The sequence below is a fragment of the Stegostoma tigrinum genome, chromosome 7 (assembly GCF_030684315.1).
Source record: "Stegostoma tigrinum isolate sSteTig4 chromosome 7, sSteTig4.hap1, whole genome shotgun sequence".
Classification (NCBI taxonomy): Eukaryota; Metazoa; Chordata; class Chondrichthyes; order Orectolobiformes; family Stegostomatidae; genus Stegostoma; species Stegostoma tigrinum.
This window is the reverse complement of record NC_081360.1, coordinates 19,073,866-19,088,610: the sequence shown is the minus strand read 5'-3', so window position 1 is coordinate 19,088,610 and position 14,745 is coordinate 19,073,866. Positions and strand designations below refer to the sequence as shown.

At 42.1% G+C, this 14,745-nt stretch overlaps 1 protein-coding gene and 1 long non-coding RNA gene across 2 annotated transcripts in view; both read right to left on the bottom strand.

The window, feature by feature from the left end:
• LOC125453955 (protein mono-ADP-ribosyltransferase PARP12-like) overlaps window positions 1-2,030 on the bottom strand; it is a 39,942-nt gene extending 37,912 nt beyond the window's left edge. The window contains exon 1 of the mRNA XM_059647660.1: window positions 1,652-2,030. Coding sequence (XP_059503643.1) covers window positions 1,652-1,980 — 329 coding nt within the window. The 5' untranslated portion in view covers window positions 1,981-2,030. The remainder of the gene's footprint in view (window positions 1-1,651) is intronic.
• A 7,270-nt stretch (window positions 2,031-9,300) lies between these two features.
• On the bottom strand, window positions 9,301-14,745 carry LOC132209809 (uncharacterized). The gene is made up of 2 exons (XR_009445925.1): window positions 14,663-14,745; window positions 9,301-9,773 (listed from the first exon to the last, which is right to left on the bottom strand). It is a non-coding gene; the product is annotated as an uncharacterized LOC132209809 (long non-coding RNA).

The following is a 14,745-nucleotide window of genomic DNA, read 5'->3' as shown; positions in this document are numbered from 1 at the left end:
AAAGCAGCACTTGCAGACACTGCTGTTCATCTCACTATTTTAATAACGAGTGCACAAAAAGATTATAGTTCACGACATCAGAAGAGTTGAGGTCACATGCCCAACCCCAGGGCTAATGACACAATTTTGATGGCCCAATATTCATCAGAGAAGGGAAAGGGTCTCGATTTGCAGAGACCAGTTTCCCGGCCTCAAGGCTTGAGTCCCCACATGAATGTGGACTCAGTGAAGGTGCATTCTAAACAGTTGGTCAACCTGTAAATCCTTCCCATCCACCTATGGTAGGCAGGAAGAGATTCCTCAGGACCTGTGTCATGGGCAGGCATTCAGTCAAACTGCAGGCCCCTGGCAATCTGTTCCGGGAAAAGCAACGGAAGCAGATGGAAGCATGTGTTCCATCCACCTCATGCATTGCGGGAAGCTGAACAAGAATCAGAAACGCAGTGAGTCACTCCCGGGATAGGGATGTAAGAAATGCGGCCCATTCGTGTTCCCTTGGCCCTTGTGCCTGCTTTGCCATTCAATAGGATCATGTTATTCTGTACTTAATTAGACACATGGAGACAGTTACTGATACTTGGGACAATATTGACATAGACTTGGGACATAGAGTTCCAACACGTGGGGATTACAAACCTGGAAATATTGTGAACTGTGAGGAGGTTAGTCATTGATTTCAAGAAGACATAGGCAGGTGAACACAGGGAATTGTGAATTTATATGTTTGCAGAACAAGATTGAGGCAGCGCAGTATAAAATACAAGAAAGGACGCAGTTTTAAAATAAGGACAGGGACTGACGGTCCTGGGATCACATGCGCATAAATCATTAAAGATGACAGGGCAGGATGAGGAAGCAGCTAGTAAGAGATAAGAGATTTTGAGGCTTATAGCGAGAGGTATGGAGTACACAAAGGCAAGCAACTTATGATGAACATTTACAAAACACCAGTTGAGCTTCAACTGGAGCATTGTGTCCAATTCTAACTGCTGAAAAGATGCGAAAGATCTTGTAGAATGCATTCCAGTCATGAGAGGCTTCAGGTGGATTGAAGGAGCTGGAGTTGTTCTCTTCAAAAGAAGGTCGAGGGCAGATGTTCAAAATTCAGAAGGAACTAACATGGAGTAGACAGGGTAAAATTATTCTCATGGGTGGGAATGCTGAGAGTCGGGTGGGGGGGGGGAGAATTATTTTAAAAGGGGAGTTGCCAAAGAACCATAAGTGCCAGGAGGCAAATTTCACACAGGGTTTGGAATGCACTGTCTATGAGAGTGTGCTGGGTGCTGAGTTTTTCCACGGGTTTGGATAAGAACCTAAAAGGGAACAGCGCAGGGAACTGGAATGAGCCAGAGGGCTTTTGGCAGCGAGTTAGCACGAATTCAACAGCCTCCTCCCGTACTGTAAACAATCGACAATGCTTTGTCTACAGGTCAACAATAAACGAAAAGAACTCTCCCCAATGTCTGCGTACCACCTTCGCGTGTATTTGGATCTTTAGTCTACAGAAACCAGTTTAAAAGCGTAAACAGCACCAGTCGGCTCTGAAGTTTAGAGAGACCTGAGAGCGACAACGTGGCATCGTGCAGACCAAGTTTTACAGCGGCTGGGCATAACTGGGCATATCCAGCGAGAAGAGTTCACGCTCACTCACTTGGCTTTAGCTGCTCTGCAGTCGTCGTACACAAAGCGTCGGCAGAGGTGCAGTTTACTGCATCCCTCACAGTCCTTCTTCGGGTAGTTCTTGCACATTCTGACTGAGGTGATCGCAATGACCAGACAGCCCGGAGTCCGACTGGTACCTGCCTCTCCTAAGCCTTTCACCACAGCAAAGTGTTGAGTGTTGTACAGGACCTGGTTCACGTCCGCCCCTGAAGTACCGAAACGACTGACAACTCTCTCCAGAACAGTGTTATAATCCAACGCGCCCTGGTTGGAGCAGAGGGTCTTGAGGATAAACTCTGTGATAGCCGGCTGCGACATTTCCCTGCCCACCCCGACCCCCCCCCCGTGCACTTTGTCTGCCTGCCGTACCAGAGACAAGTTTGTCAAATGATTTTGGGTGACACAGGAAACTGAGAAGCTGAAACACGAAACTGAAACCAGAAATTCTACTGGCTGGTTGTCAGCAGGTGTCCCTAACTCCATGATCCTGAGTCAAGTTTTAAAAAAACCCTCAAGTTATTCGATTTTCCTCAAATTTCTGATGGAGCTAACCGATGCAGTTGCAGGGACCGTTACCACTCCCGAGATTGACTAGTTGTACCGGCTATTCGACTGCGATGGCACCACAGCCTTGCCTGGTCAGCTGCGCCTTAAGTTTAAAATTTGCATTTTTGAGTTCCAATCTCTCCGCATCTGTGACCTCCGCCAGTCCTACTGCACTCACCAGTGTCCCCCCCAAAAAAAAACAAATCCCAGGTCGTGCTACGTTCCCATTTCTATTGCACGCGGTTGATTGTCTTACCTTCAGTTTCTCGTCCTTGAAGTTCCAGCATTCTCTTCCTTAATCTCTCTTTCACATTGTCCTCGATAATATTGCACCTTCAAAGTGTTTTATGTTACAGATGCTATATAAATACACACCCTCATTGTTGGCTTAGTTTTGCAACTGAACAGCACAGTAATACAGAGACAGCAGGAACTGCAGATGCTGGAGAATCTGAGATAACAAGGTGTGGAGCTGGATGAACACAGCAGGCCAAGCAGCATCAGAGGAGCAGGAAGGCTGATGTTTTGGGTCTAGACCCTTCTTCAGAATTGGGGAAGGGGAAGGGAATTCTGAAATAAACAGAGAGATTCCCTCGTTTTTCCAAGGGCTGCAACTGCGCCCCCCCGTCAGTGGTCGAGAATGCCCTCGATCGTGTCTCCCGCATTTCCAGCAACTCATCCCTCACACCCTCCATCCGCAATAATAACCAAAATACAATCCCCCTCATCCTCACATACCACCTCCGGATCCAATGCATCATCCTCCGACCCCACCACCCGAGACATTTTTCCATTCCCACCCCTGTCTGCTTTCCGGAGAGACCACTCTCTCCATGACTCCCTTGTTCGCTCCACACTGCCCTCCAACCCCACCACACCCGGCACCTTCCCCTGCAACCGCAGGAAATGCTACACCTGTCCCCACACCTCCTCCCTCACCCCTATCCCAGGCCCCAAGATGACTTTCCATATTAAGCAGATGTTCACCTGCACATCTGCCAATGTGGTATACTGCATCCACTGTACCCGGTGCGGCTTCCTCTACATTGGGGAAACCAAGCGGAGGCTTGGGGACCGCTTTGCAGAACACCTCCGCTCAGTTCGCATCAAACAACTGCACCTCCCAGTCGCAAACCATTTCCACTCCCCCTCCCATTCTCTAGATGACATGTCCATCATGGGCCTCCTGCACTGCCACAATGATGCCACCCGAAGGTTGCAGGAACAGCAACTCATATTCCGCTTGGGAACCCTGCAGCCCAATGGTATCAATGTGGACTTCACAAGCTTCAAAATCTCCCCGCCCCTGACCGCATCCCAAAACCAGGCCAGCTCGTCCCCACCTCCTTGATTTGTCCATCTTTTCTCCCACCTATCCGCCCCTCTCACCTCAACCCCCACCCCCTGCCTACCAGCCTCATCCTCATCCCCACCTCCTCGACTGACCAACCCTCATCTTAACTCCCCACCTACACTCACCTTTACTGGCCCCTTCCCTGCCTCCTTGACCTGTCCGTCTCCTCTCCACCTGTCTGCTCCTTTATTCACCTTCCATCGACCTCGCCCTCTCTCCCTACTTATTTCTGAATCCCCTTCCCCTCCCCCATTTCTGAAGAAGGGTCCAGAGCCGGAAACGGCAGCTTTCCTGCTCGGGCCTGTGTTCATCCAGCTCTACACCTTGTTAGCATGGTAATAAGAATTGAAGGGAAACAATACATAAGTAGAATTGATACAATGTGTACTAAATGTATCTGAAGCAAGCAAGAAGCCTGTACCTTTGGCATTCCTCATATGACACAAAAGCCATGGGATGGTATTTTTGGAAGGGGAGGGGGTGGGAGAAAGCGAAGCACACTTTAGCAGGTCACCATGAGATGCAGCTCAATAGTGCCTCTTTTAGCTCTCACGTTTGAGCTAGATGCTTTCGGGTTCAAGTGCCTGATCGCAAAAAGCCACTGCGGTACAGAGGAAGGCTTTCAGATAAAATGTGAGCTGAAGACCCAACTCCGTGTCTGGAAAATATCCTATTGCACTTTATTGAAGTTCAGCAGGGCATGTTATCCCCAGTATTCAGCCCTGATGAATATCTCGCACACATACAAAAGAAAAAGCACATTTTGGGCATTATCATGCTGTTCTGGCTGCTGTGTTTCTGTTATGGAGTTCCTGATACAAGTCAAAACGAGAAACATGACAGTTGTGGAGATGCGTCAAGATATCCAGCAGTCTTGAAAAGCATTAGTTAAGTGTATCCTTGAAAGAATGAGTCCATTTTACCTTCAAGGCAAACTGATGGAATGGAATGAAATGACTCACTTTCGTGCCCACAATTTGAGAGACAAGATGGGTTTGTATGTCAATGATGCCCTTCACAACCCTTAGCAAAGTCATTTTTCAACCATTTCTCAGGGAGAGCAGCTGTTGTAACATGTTCGTGCTTCAAGGCAGCAGGAGAGTGAAAGGCACTACAAAAACAAGTCTTTCCATTGACAATACAGGATGAGACAGCAGAGATTGGGAGGCGGGGGAGTAACATTTGGAAGAAGTAACTGTATCCATCATGAGACAAAAACAGTGCAAATGCTCAGGATATGGCAACCTTCAAATATCTGTACTTTCCCAGTACTGTAGATGGCACTATTGCACAAGGTTTAAATAGCACTCCACCTAATTGGCCTTCAATGGCAATACACATCTTCTAAAGAGCAAGCCCTCATTCCTCTGGGATTGTGGGAAAGGTTTAAGTTATTTATAAGCACAGGAGGCAGCCATTCAGCCCATTTTGTCTACACTATTCAACATGGATCTAACTACACTAATCCCATTTTCCAGATTGTGGCCCATAACTCTAGAAGCTGTGATGCAAATATTTAAATGCTGCTTTCAGAACTCAATACATTGACTTTGGAACCAAAAGTTAGCCAAGGTTCAAAATGTGTTTCGCTTTCCAGGATGCTGTCTGATCTATTGAGTATTTCCAGTGTTGTTATTATTTAAGGTTTTAATAGCTGCCGTGTTTTACTTCTGAAAATATTTTCTAAACAACCTATTCAGGGATGTTTAGAAACACCTCTGGAGCAGTTGAGATGTGAACCTGGGCCTTCTGGCTTTGAGATAGGAACACAAAAGCCCCAAATCCTTGAAAGTTGCCACCCAGGTTGACAGGGTTGTTAGGGAGGCATAGTATTTTAGCTTTTATTAATAGAGGGATCGAGTTCCAGAAGCATAAGGTTATGCTGCAGCTGTACAAAACTCTGGTATGGCTGCACTTGGAGTATTGCGTAGAGTTCTGGTCACCGCTTTATAAGAAGGATGTGGAAGCTTTGGAAAGGGTGCAGAGGAGATTTACTATGATGTTGCCTAGTATGGAGGGAAGGTCTTACGAGGAAAGGATGAGGGACTTGAGGCTTTTTTCATTAGAGAGAAGGTTGGAGAGGTGACTTAATTGAGACACATAAAATAATCAGAGGGTTAGATAGGGTGGATAGGGAGAGCCTTTTTCCTAGGATGGTGACTTTGAGCACGAGGGGGCATAGCTTTAAATTGAGGGGTGAAAGATATAGGACAGATGTCAGAGGTAGTTTCTTTACTCAGAGAGTAGTAAGGGAATGGAATGCTTTGCCTGCAACGGTAGTAGATTCACCAACTTTAAGTCATCATTGGACAAGTATATGGACATACATGGAATAGCGTAGGTTAGATGGGCTTCAGATTGGTATGACAGGTCGGCACAACATTGAAGGCCGAAGGGCCTGTACTGTGCTGTTATGTTCTACAAGTTCTACAGTAGGCAAGTTCAACTACTGACCTGTGACCAAAGCTTAAAAATTGGTACAGCACTGTGGTGAGCACTGCTGCCTCAGGGATCTGGGTTCAAATTGACCCACAGGTGACTGTGGAGCATGTACATTCTCCATGTCTCCTCCCACAATCCAAAGATGTGCAGGTTAAGTTTTTCTGAAGAAGGGTCTCGATACAAATCATCAGGTTTTCCTGCTTGGCCTGCTGTGTTCATCTAGCTCTACACCTTGTTATCTCAGGTTCAGTGGATTGGCTGTGCTAAACTGCCCAATAGCATCCAGGGGTGTGCAGCTAGACAGTTTGGCAGTGGAAATGCAGGGGATATGGTGGCATGGTAGGAGAGGAGATGGGTAGGTCTGGGTGGGATGCTTTTCGGAGGGCGGCCCGTTCCCAGACTGTAGGGATTCTATGTAATCAAACATTCTGGTCAGCATTAATAAAGGGATCCAACATAGCCCATAATGAAAGCCAGGAGAGGAGATAGGAAGAGGAATACAGAAAAAGGGAGAAGATGGTGGTGTCGTGGAAGTGTCACTGGCTTGTGATCTTCCCACGGGAAGATGGGCTGATTCAAAAGGTATTTTAGAATTAGAAATTTAGCTTTCCTAAACTTGACAGTTTTGAGGCAATCCTTTCCTGGGCAGGCCTACAGTCAACTCCAGCTTCACAATAATATGATGATCTCTTAACTACCCTCTGAAATGGCCCACCAGCCATTGAATTCAAAAGGCTTAGGTCTAGGCAAATGCTGACCCAACAAACAGTGCCCACATCCCACAAAAGATTAAAAGAAAGAATGGAGAAGAAATGAGCGAGTGGACATTTAAGTAGTTGAATGATTTATAAACTGAGTTTCAAAAAAATAAATAATTTTGGAATACAGGCACTGCTGACTAGTTTAGGCCAACATTTATTGGTCACTCAATTGTCTAGAGGGCAGTTAAGAGTCAACCACATTGCTGTGGATCAGAAGTCATATGCAGGCAAATCAAATAAGGACGGCAGATTCTCTTTGTGAATGGGTATTGGTGAACCAGATGCACCTTTACAATCGACAGGGTTGCATTCAAGTAGCTTCATAAATTCAAGATTCTATTAGCCTGGCATTCTGGTCGAATGACAGCCTCACTCAGCGGTTGCCATCCCGTTTGAAAACCAATGAAAAGATGGCAGTGTATCAGTGAGGCAACAGGGAAATGCTAACAGCGAGCTAAAACAGCTACACAAATGAACATTCAAAAGAATGGGCAGAACAGTTTGAAGGGAATAAAAGTGAGCCGAGACCATGTGAGAGCACCCACCTGTTGAGGACAGAATAAAATAAGAAAACCATAGCACCTCAAGATGGAGCAAAATATCACACTGATTCCTTTAAGAAATGGAGGTGGATGCTTGGAACGCTGCTTTCTCTTCAAAAGCAAAATGTGATGTGATGAATTGGTGGTGATCTTATTGTTTACGTTGTGACAATTCTTCAAAGAAACAAAGCATCAAATGACCTGCTTGAAAAATTGGGATATCATTTGCTTAGCCATTTGCCAAAAGTACAAATCCCATTAGATAAAGAAAGCTAGTGTCTACCTCCACCTTGTTCTTATGGAACACAAGTTAGGAACAGGAACAGCTCTTCAGCCCAAAACATTCATGCATTTATATAATAAGCATTTTTCACAATTTCTGGATGACCCAAACAGTTTTAAAGTCAATTAAGTACTTTTTTTGAAGACTGCTATAGTTTGTGAAATGCAGCAGGTAATCTGCATACAAAAGGCTCCAGCAAAGCAGAATGATATGATCAATTTTTAAAAAGTGAGATGTTTATTGCATTGCTCAAAGCATCTATCATTCAGTTTAGTTTATGACTGATCTATACCTCCACTTGCTTTACTCCATTTTGAGAGCCACAAAGAATTTAAGAGCGTGCTAATCTTAAAGGCCCTGCATCAGTCTTTGTGCAGAAGACTTCTGCGTATCAAATACATTTATAAAGCGATTAGTTGTAACACCTTAGTGATTAAGATTCCATTCAGTCATGGTTCTCTTTTCCTTGCATCAAGTCTGATTTGACCCATTTTCTCCCAATGTTGAAGTAAGAAAAATTAACCCTCTCTTGACTAAACCCATGATCTACCACCCTTCACCATATCTGCCTTGGTATTCTTCATCACAAAAGCTTGTCAACTCTCACTAGCTCTCCCAGACATTGATTTTATTTACCGTACACTACTGCTTGGGGATCAACTTTTTAAAAAAATAAAATATCACTCATAGAACACAGACATTACTGGCTGGCCAGCATTTATTGCTTGCCCTGGTTGCCTTTGAGAAGGTAGTGGTAGTGGTGAGCTGCCTCCTTTTAGCTGCTGCTGTCCACTTGTACTTTTACTCACAATGCCCTTAGGGAAGGAATTTCAGAATTTTGACCCAGTGACAGTAAAGAAATGGCAACATATTTCAAAGTTAAGATAGTGACTAGTTTGGCAAGAAATTGCAGTTGGTGTTCCCATGCATTTGCTGTCGTTGTCTGTCTAAATGGAAATGGTCATGAATTGGAAAGTGCTAAGAATGTGATGAATTTCTGCAGTGCACCTTGTAGATAGTACACATTGCTACTACTGAGTGTCAGTAGAAGGAATGGATGCTTGTGATATGGTGCCAAATCAGAGGGCTGCTTTGTTCTTGATGGGGTCAAGCTTGAATGTTGTTGGAGCTACACACATCCAGACAAGAGGGGAGCATTCCATCACACTCCTGATTTGTGCCTTGTAGGTGACAGACAGGTTTTGGGAGTCAGGTGGTGAGTTACTCACCACAGTAATCCTAGCTTCCAACCAGTCCTTCTGGCTACTGTATTTATGTCACAAATACAGTTGAGTTTCTGGTCAACAGTAACCCCAAGGATGTTGATAGTGTAGGATTCAGTGATGGTAATATTGAATGTCAAGGGGTGGTGGTTAGATCATCTCTTACTGGAGATTGTAATTGCCTGGCATGTGTGGCATGAATGTTACTTGCCACTTGTCAGTCTAAGCCTGGATACTGTCCAGATCTTATTGCATTTTGAACATGGACTGCTTCAATATCAGAGGAGTCATAAATCATACTAAACATCACTCCTTGACCATCTTGTCTTTTCTGCAATCTCCTGGCCCAGCCTGTGGATCAATAAGTCATGTTATTTCATATTGTCATTAAAAATATTGACGTACTCAAAGAAACACTGCAATTCAATTGAATGCACCTTGTCATTGCATCCAGTAATAGAGAAGACAAACAAAATGGGTTTAGTGATAGGTTGTATTTCAGCACATAGCAGGACATGTGCCTTCCTTTATTATAACCAAATAGAACAACTACAAATAATTGGATTACATCAAGGTTGTTTTTTTTTTATAAAAAGAGTTTGCAATCATGTTACCAGTAATTACTGAACTAAAAAGTATACAGAAGAAATAGTCTGCAAATACACTTTTCGCAAGCAATAGTTAATTTAAACGTGGAACCAAAAACCTACATTAAAGCACGAAGCAATGGGAAAGGAGGGTCTAGCCAGAAAGCATTGGAATTAGAAAAGTAGTTCAGAATAATTCCTTAAAATTTAACATTAAGTATTGTCTATGAGGCAAGACTGTAATATACAAATTTTACAAACAGGGTGCGATAGCAGGTTGCTTGTGGTTTATGTAGGTGGGTAACATGACACAAACAGCAGGAGATGAAGAAACAATTAAAGTGAGCCCATTCCAGAGACTTCAGATGTTAGCCTGGGAGAGGGAGAAACAAAAAAGTTTGATCAATAAGTGTTCTGAATGAGTTTCCAGAAGACCATAAGACCAAAAAGCCAGTGTTTTTGTTCCACACAGGCTCTCTCCTACCTCACTTAATTTCACCCAAACAGTATATACTTCTATTCATTTCTCCTTTGTATACATAGCTAACATTCATGCTTCTGTGTTACTTTTGTGGCAAATTCCATGTGAAATAAACAAGTGTATACTGTGTTTAAAATCACATTTACCTTCCTGAAACTCTCAAGCTATGATAAATTCTGTCAATTGATTTCTTGTAAATCTGATGGCATTTGGAAATGAGGTCAGATCCAGTACATTTTAGCAAACTGCCTAGGCTATAATTTTCTGTTTAGAGAACATCCACATGTAGCTTGCAGAGTGGTCAAAATTAACTGTGCTCTATTTAGTTCCGTGGATTGAAATACTTGCTTCTTTGCTCAACTTTTGGGAATGGCAATCAAGTGAGCAAGTGGATATTAGCAAAAATAACCCTCAAGCAAGCTCAGCAAATGACATGTGTCATGTTTGTTCGTTCAGGGATACTGCAACATCTGGAGCTTCTGAAAGTTAGAATTATTTTAATTACTCAGAACAGTTTTCTAATCTTTAAGGAAAAAAAAGTGCCTCTCCCACTCTGATTCAGGTATCACGTTTCACTGAGAGTGGAGTTAATCAATAATTCACCGCCCAACTTCCTTAAAAGCTGGCCACGTATGATTTTACAACTTAGAACCCAGAACAGAATCCTATCTTGCTAAGTCAGTCTCTATTCATGAGCCCTTTTTGAACTTTATGAACATAGAAAAAAAATAAGCAAAAGCTGCCTTCAACATTGTCAACAGTGACCAATAGTGAGACTGGCACTTGGAGCATAAATCCGGAGTGGTGATAATTTAAATATTGCTTTAATGCTTGAAAGTGAACTAGCCTAATAGTGAGTAACAGCAGATTCTGAAGACACCAACGCACAAGGAACCTAAGCAGATCAGCACCTCAAAATTAATTAGGATTTAGTAGATGAATGATGATTGGAGATATCACTTAATCTGTGATCCACTAAATCCTAATTAATTTTGAGGTGCTGATCTGCTTGGGTTCCTTGTGCATTGGTGTCTTCAGAATCCGCTGTTAGTCACTATTAGGCTAGTTCACTTTCAAGCATTAAAGCACTATTTAAATTATCACCCTCTGGATTTATGCTCCAAGCCCAAGTGCCCGTCTCACTATTGGTCTCTGTTGACAACGTCAAAGACAGCTTTTGTTTATTTTTTTCTATGTTCATAAAGGGCTCATGAATAGAGACTGACTTAGCACATTAGAATCCTGACTTAGCGGTTAGCACTGCTACCTCTATATGACCCAGGTTCAATTCCACCCTCGGGCAACTGCCTGTGTGGAGTTTTGCACATTTTGTCTGCGCGAGTTTCCTCAGGGTGCTCCGGTTTCCTCCCGTAGTCCAAATATGAGCAAAATATTGGATTGGCCATGCTAAGTTGCCTGTAGTGTCCAAGGATATTTAGGTTAAGGTTATATACAGGGAAATGCAAGGGTAGGGGAATAAGTCAGGGTGGGATGCTCTTTGGAAGGGCGGTGTGGATTTGTTGGTCCGTACTGTAGGATTCTATGGTTATCTGTGATTAGAATCACAAATCAGAAAACATTACATGGTGTATCATTCTTGCATTTTGAAGCTATATTTCACAGATCAAGAATAAGATCACCGTACCACCTGCACTGTTCCAATAAAATTAAACAAACTTAATTAGGTATGTGTGTGTCTTCAGGAATTAATATTAAGTTCAACAATTGCAGGATTATAACCACTGCTTTTTCTTCCAGGAACCGCGTTGGTACTGATTGTACTATTGTCTTTTCAGCTCCCTCACATCCATCTTTTGTTTCTTTACTTGTATCACTGCACATCTTTTGATATACATCATCCCTTGTACCATTTAATTACTCCTCCCTTCACATTATCATAGATCTTTTGTTCTTTCCTCCTTATTCATGAAAAGCCAGCAGTCTGAATCATGGGGTGCTTTTCATTTTTCTCAATATTGCCTATATTACCTCAGCATTTACAGCATAATATTTTAAAATTCAGGTTTCCACAATGTGCAGATTTTGCTGTGGTGATGATTGCTAGGACTGATCTGTTTTAAAAAAGCAAAATGCATTAGATGAAACCTAGTATGGCCCAGATCAACATTTTCCTTCAGAAGGAAGATCTGATTATTCACGTGTCACTAATTTAAATGATAGGTATATCTACTGCAACATTCATCTAGGTTGTACTGCAAGACCCACCGGACCCAAGTTCTGGCTTCAATCAATGAAAGTCATGATTATGCCTTTTGAACAACTGTATGATTGAGAAATTGTGTTCACATTATTGGACACAGCCAGCTTGGAATCTACTTCTAAATGCAAAACCACACAGATTCCAAAGACAGGACAAATACAACTATTTGAAACTGTACAAGGGCAACAGAATAACAACACAAACAGCATAACAATGTGCTTACAGTATAAGTTGAGCATACATTTCAGCTCCTTTAAGACTATAAACATTGACTGTACTGGTTAGCCACAATGAAATCTCTCCAATACCACATTTAGACAGTAGCAGAGTTGTGGGTTAGTGCCAGCTGTTTATTGAAGCTTGTGCTCTGGAGGAGCCCTTGAAATTTATCAATGTTTCTGAAAATCATTATTAGAACATTTAAGATTCATGAAGTATTCCAAATTCAGATTCCAGTATTATACCTTCATTAAGATCTTCAGCTTTGATATTAGCATTATGAAAATATATGGTGGAAAGAAGCTTCTGAAGTAGCAGTTTCATACAAAATTGAGTACTTTAATGTGCGGTTCATAAAATAAGCAATATTAGGATGTGTCACACGTCTTCAGGTAGCTACTTCATTCTTTCAACCCAGACTGCTCATTCATTGTAAACTCACGGGGGTACTGTTCCAGATCAGTCTCCTATTAGCTTGGTTAAGTGGCCTGGCTCATGTGCAAGGCCATTCAGTGACTTTGCTGATTAGTTCATCCATGCTTCAAATGCAAGTTCTCCTATGTGGTTTTCAACTTGAAACACACTTAGTTTCCAACAAGTACTTGTCCACTTGTTTTACCTAATTTTCTAATCAACCTGTTCTGAGAGATGTTATCACATACCTCTGGAGCAGGGGGGCTTAACTCAGGCCGTCCAGTCCAGGGCACTGAGGACTACTACCACACTTCATTATGGGAGACTACTGCACATTATAACTACCCTTTGTAAAAATACTGTTTTCTTTTGTTCTTTTGGTGTTCGTTTTAAATACACACCTTCTGGGTTAGCGGTTTATGAACAAGTAATGTCTCAATGATCATCTCAATTTGCAAGACTATCAGATCTCGTCTCATAATTGAAATGTTATTCATATTGTCTTATTAAATACTCTGCCACCTCCAACCTGAAATCAGTTTTCCAGTATTCTAATTGCAACTGAGTCAATATTCATGCATGTTTAGCACAGCAATAGTGCTTACAACAGTGGCCCTAACGATACTACTGATGATATTCACCAACAAAAAAATGGAGGATAGTGATTGATCAAAGTTTCTATTTATGCTGCCACAGTCACTTGTTTCATTAAAACACTGCACTGGCTAAATCTTTCCATTTATCCCCGGGTCAACTTTTTTTTTGAAACTGTAAAATTACAGTACGTATTTGATATTCCAACAATCTGCACTACTGATAGCACAGTACAAAACTACACTTAGCTCATTAATAGGTAAACAGTGTCATTGCTGGATCCTGATTTATTCAATTCTACCACGATGAAACAAAAAAGTTGCCTTTCTGGCACTGAAGAACAAGATCTGCTCCAAGGAACAATTGTGAAACTGTTCAGGCGAGTTGAGAAAATAAATTAACTTCATGACCGGTTCTGCCACGGTGATTTGACTTTTTGTGGTGGGTAGTTTTTAGTGCACCAATTTTCTTTTCCATCAACCCCATGTATCCTCAATTAATTTCTATTTCATATTACAGGGAATTTACAATACCATCAGGTTAATAAAGTATGTGAAAATGGCACTTGGTTTTAAGCTGAAGGTGTACCTGAAAGGCTCTGGGCGACAAAAGTTTGCAAACAGTTATTTTTACAGTGTGAAGTGAAGTGAAGTGAACTGAACACGGGTACAAAATTGATTGACCTTACAGTATCACTTGAGAAAAAGGCCAGATTAGACAGGATTCAGTTTGTTACTTGTCATTATAGATAATGTCTTCAATTTTATCTGTACAAATTAGTAAGTAAATACTATTTGTTGTTTTACCATTACACAATGAAATCAACGTCTGAATTGTGACAATCTCCACGATAGCACCACTAAGGTGCAGCAATATCAGACAATACTTAAAATGTATTGAATTCATTGCCATTTCATTACATCTTTCTTCCGTGTAGTTTCCAATTGTATTTCACATAAATGATGATATGTATTCCAGTCTTTCTTCACTAAGACTGGAAAGACAGCAAGCAGTTTTACTGGGGTACATCACAGATAGATGCTGAAGTTAAGGGCCACGTTAGAAAGAAGGGAGAATAAAACTGGTCGTCTTTTCAGAAAAAAAAAAGTGTCCTAAAAATTCTGTGCATCTACAAACACTATCTGGATTTGCATAACTATTAGCAATTATAGAGATTTTACCTATTTAATTTGGAGTAACATTTGCCTTTGTGATTGCACTGTTTTTCCTCTGGCATTAATGAAGCTCCATAATAAACTGGATTGATGACATTCCCTGCCATCTCTCCACATCCCCTTCCCATCCCCAAAAATGCTAGCTGGAATTCTCTTACCTTGCATTAATGAGGTACTGTGCAAGGCTTATGTTGGCAGGGGATCCAGTGATAGTAATCTGGCGTTCTGTTGAGCCTTCTGC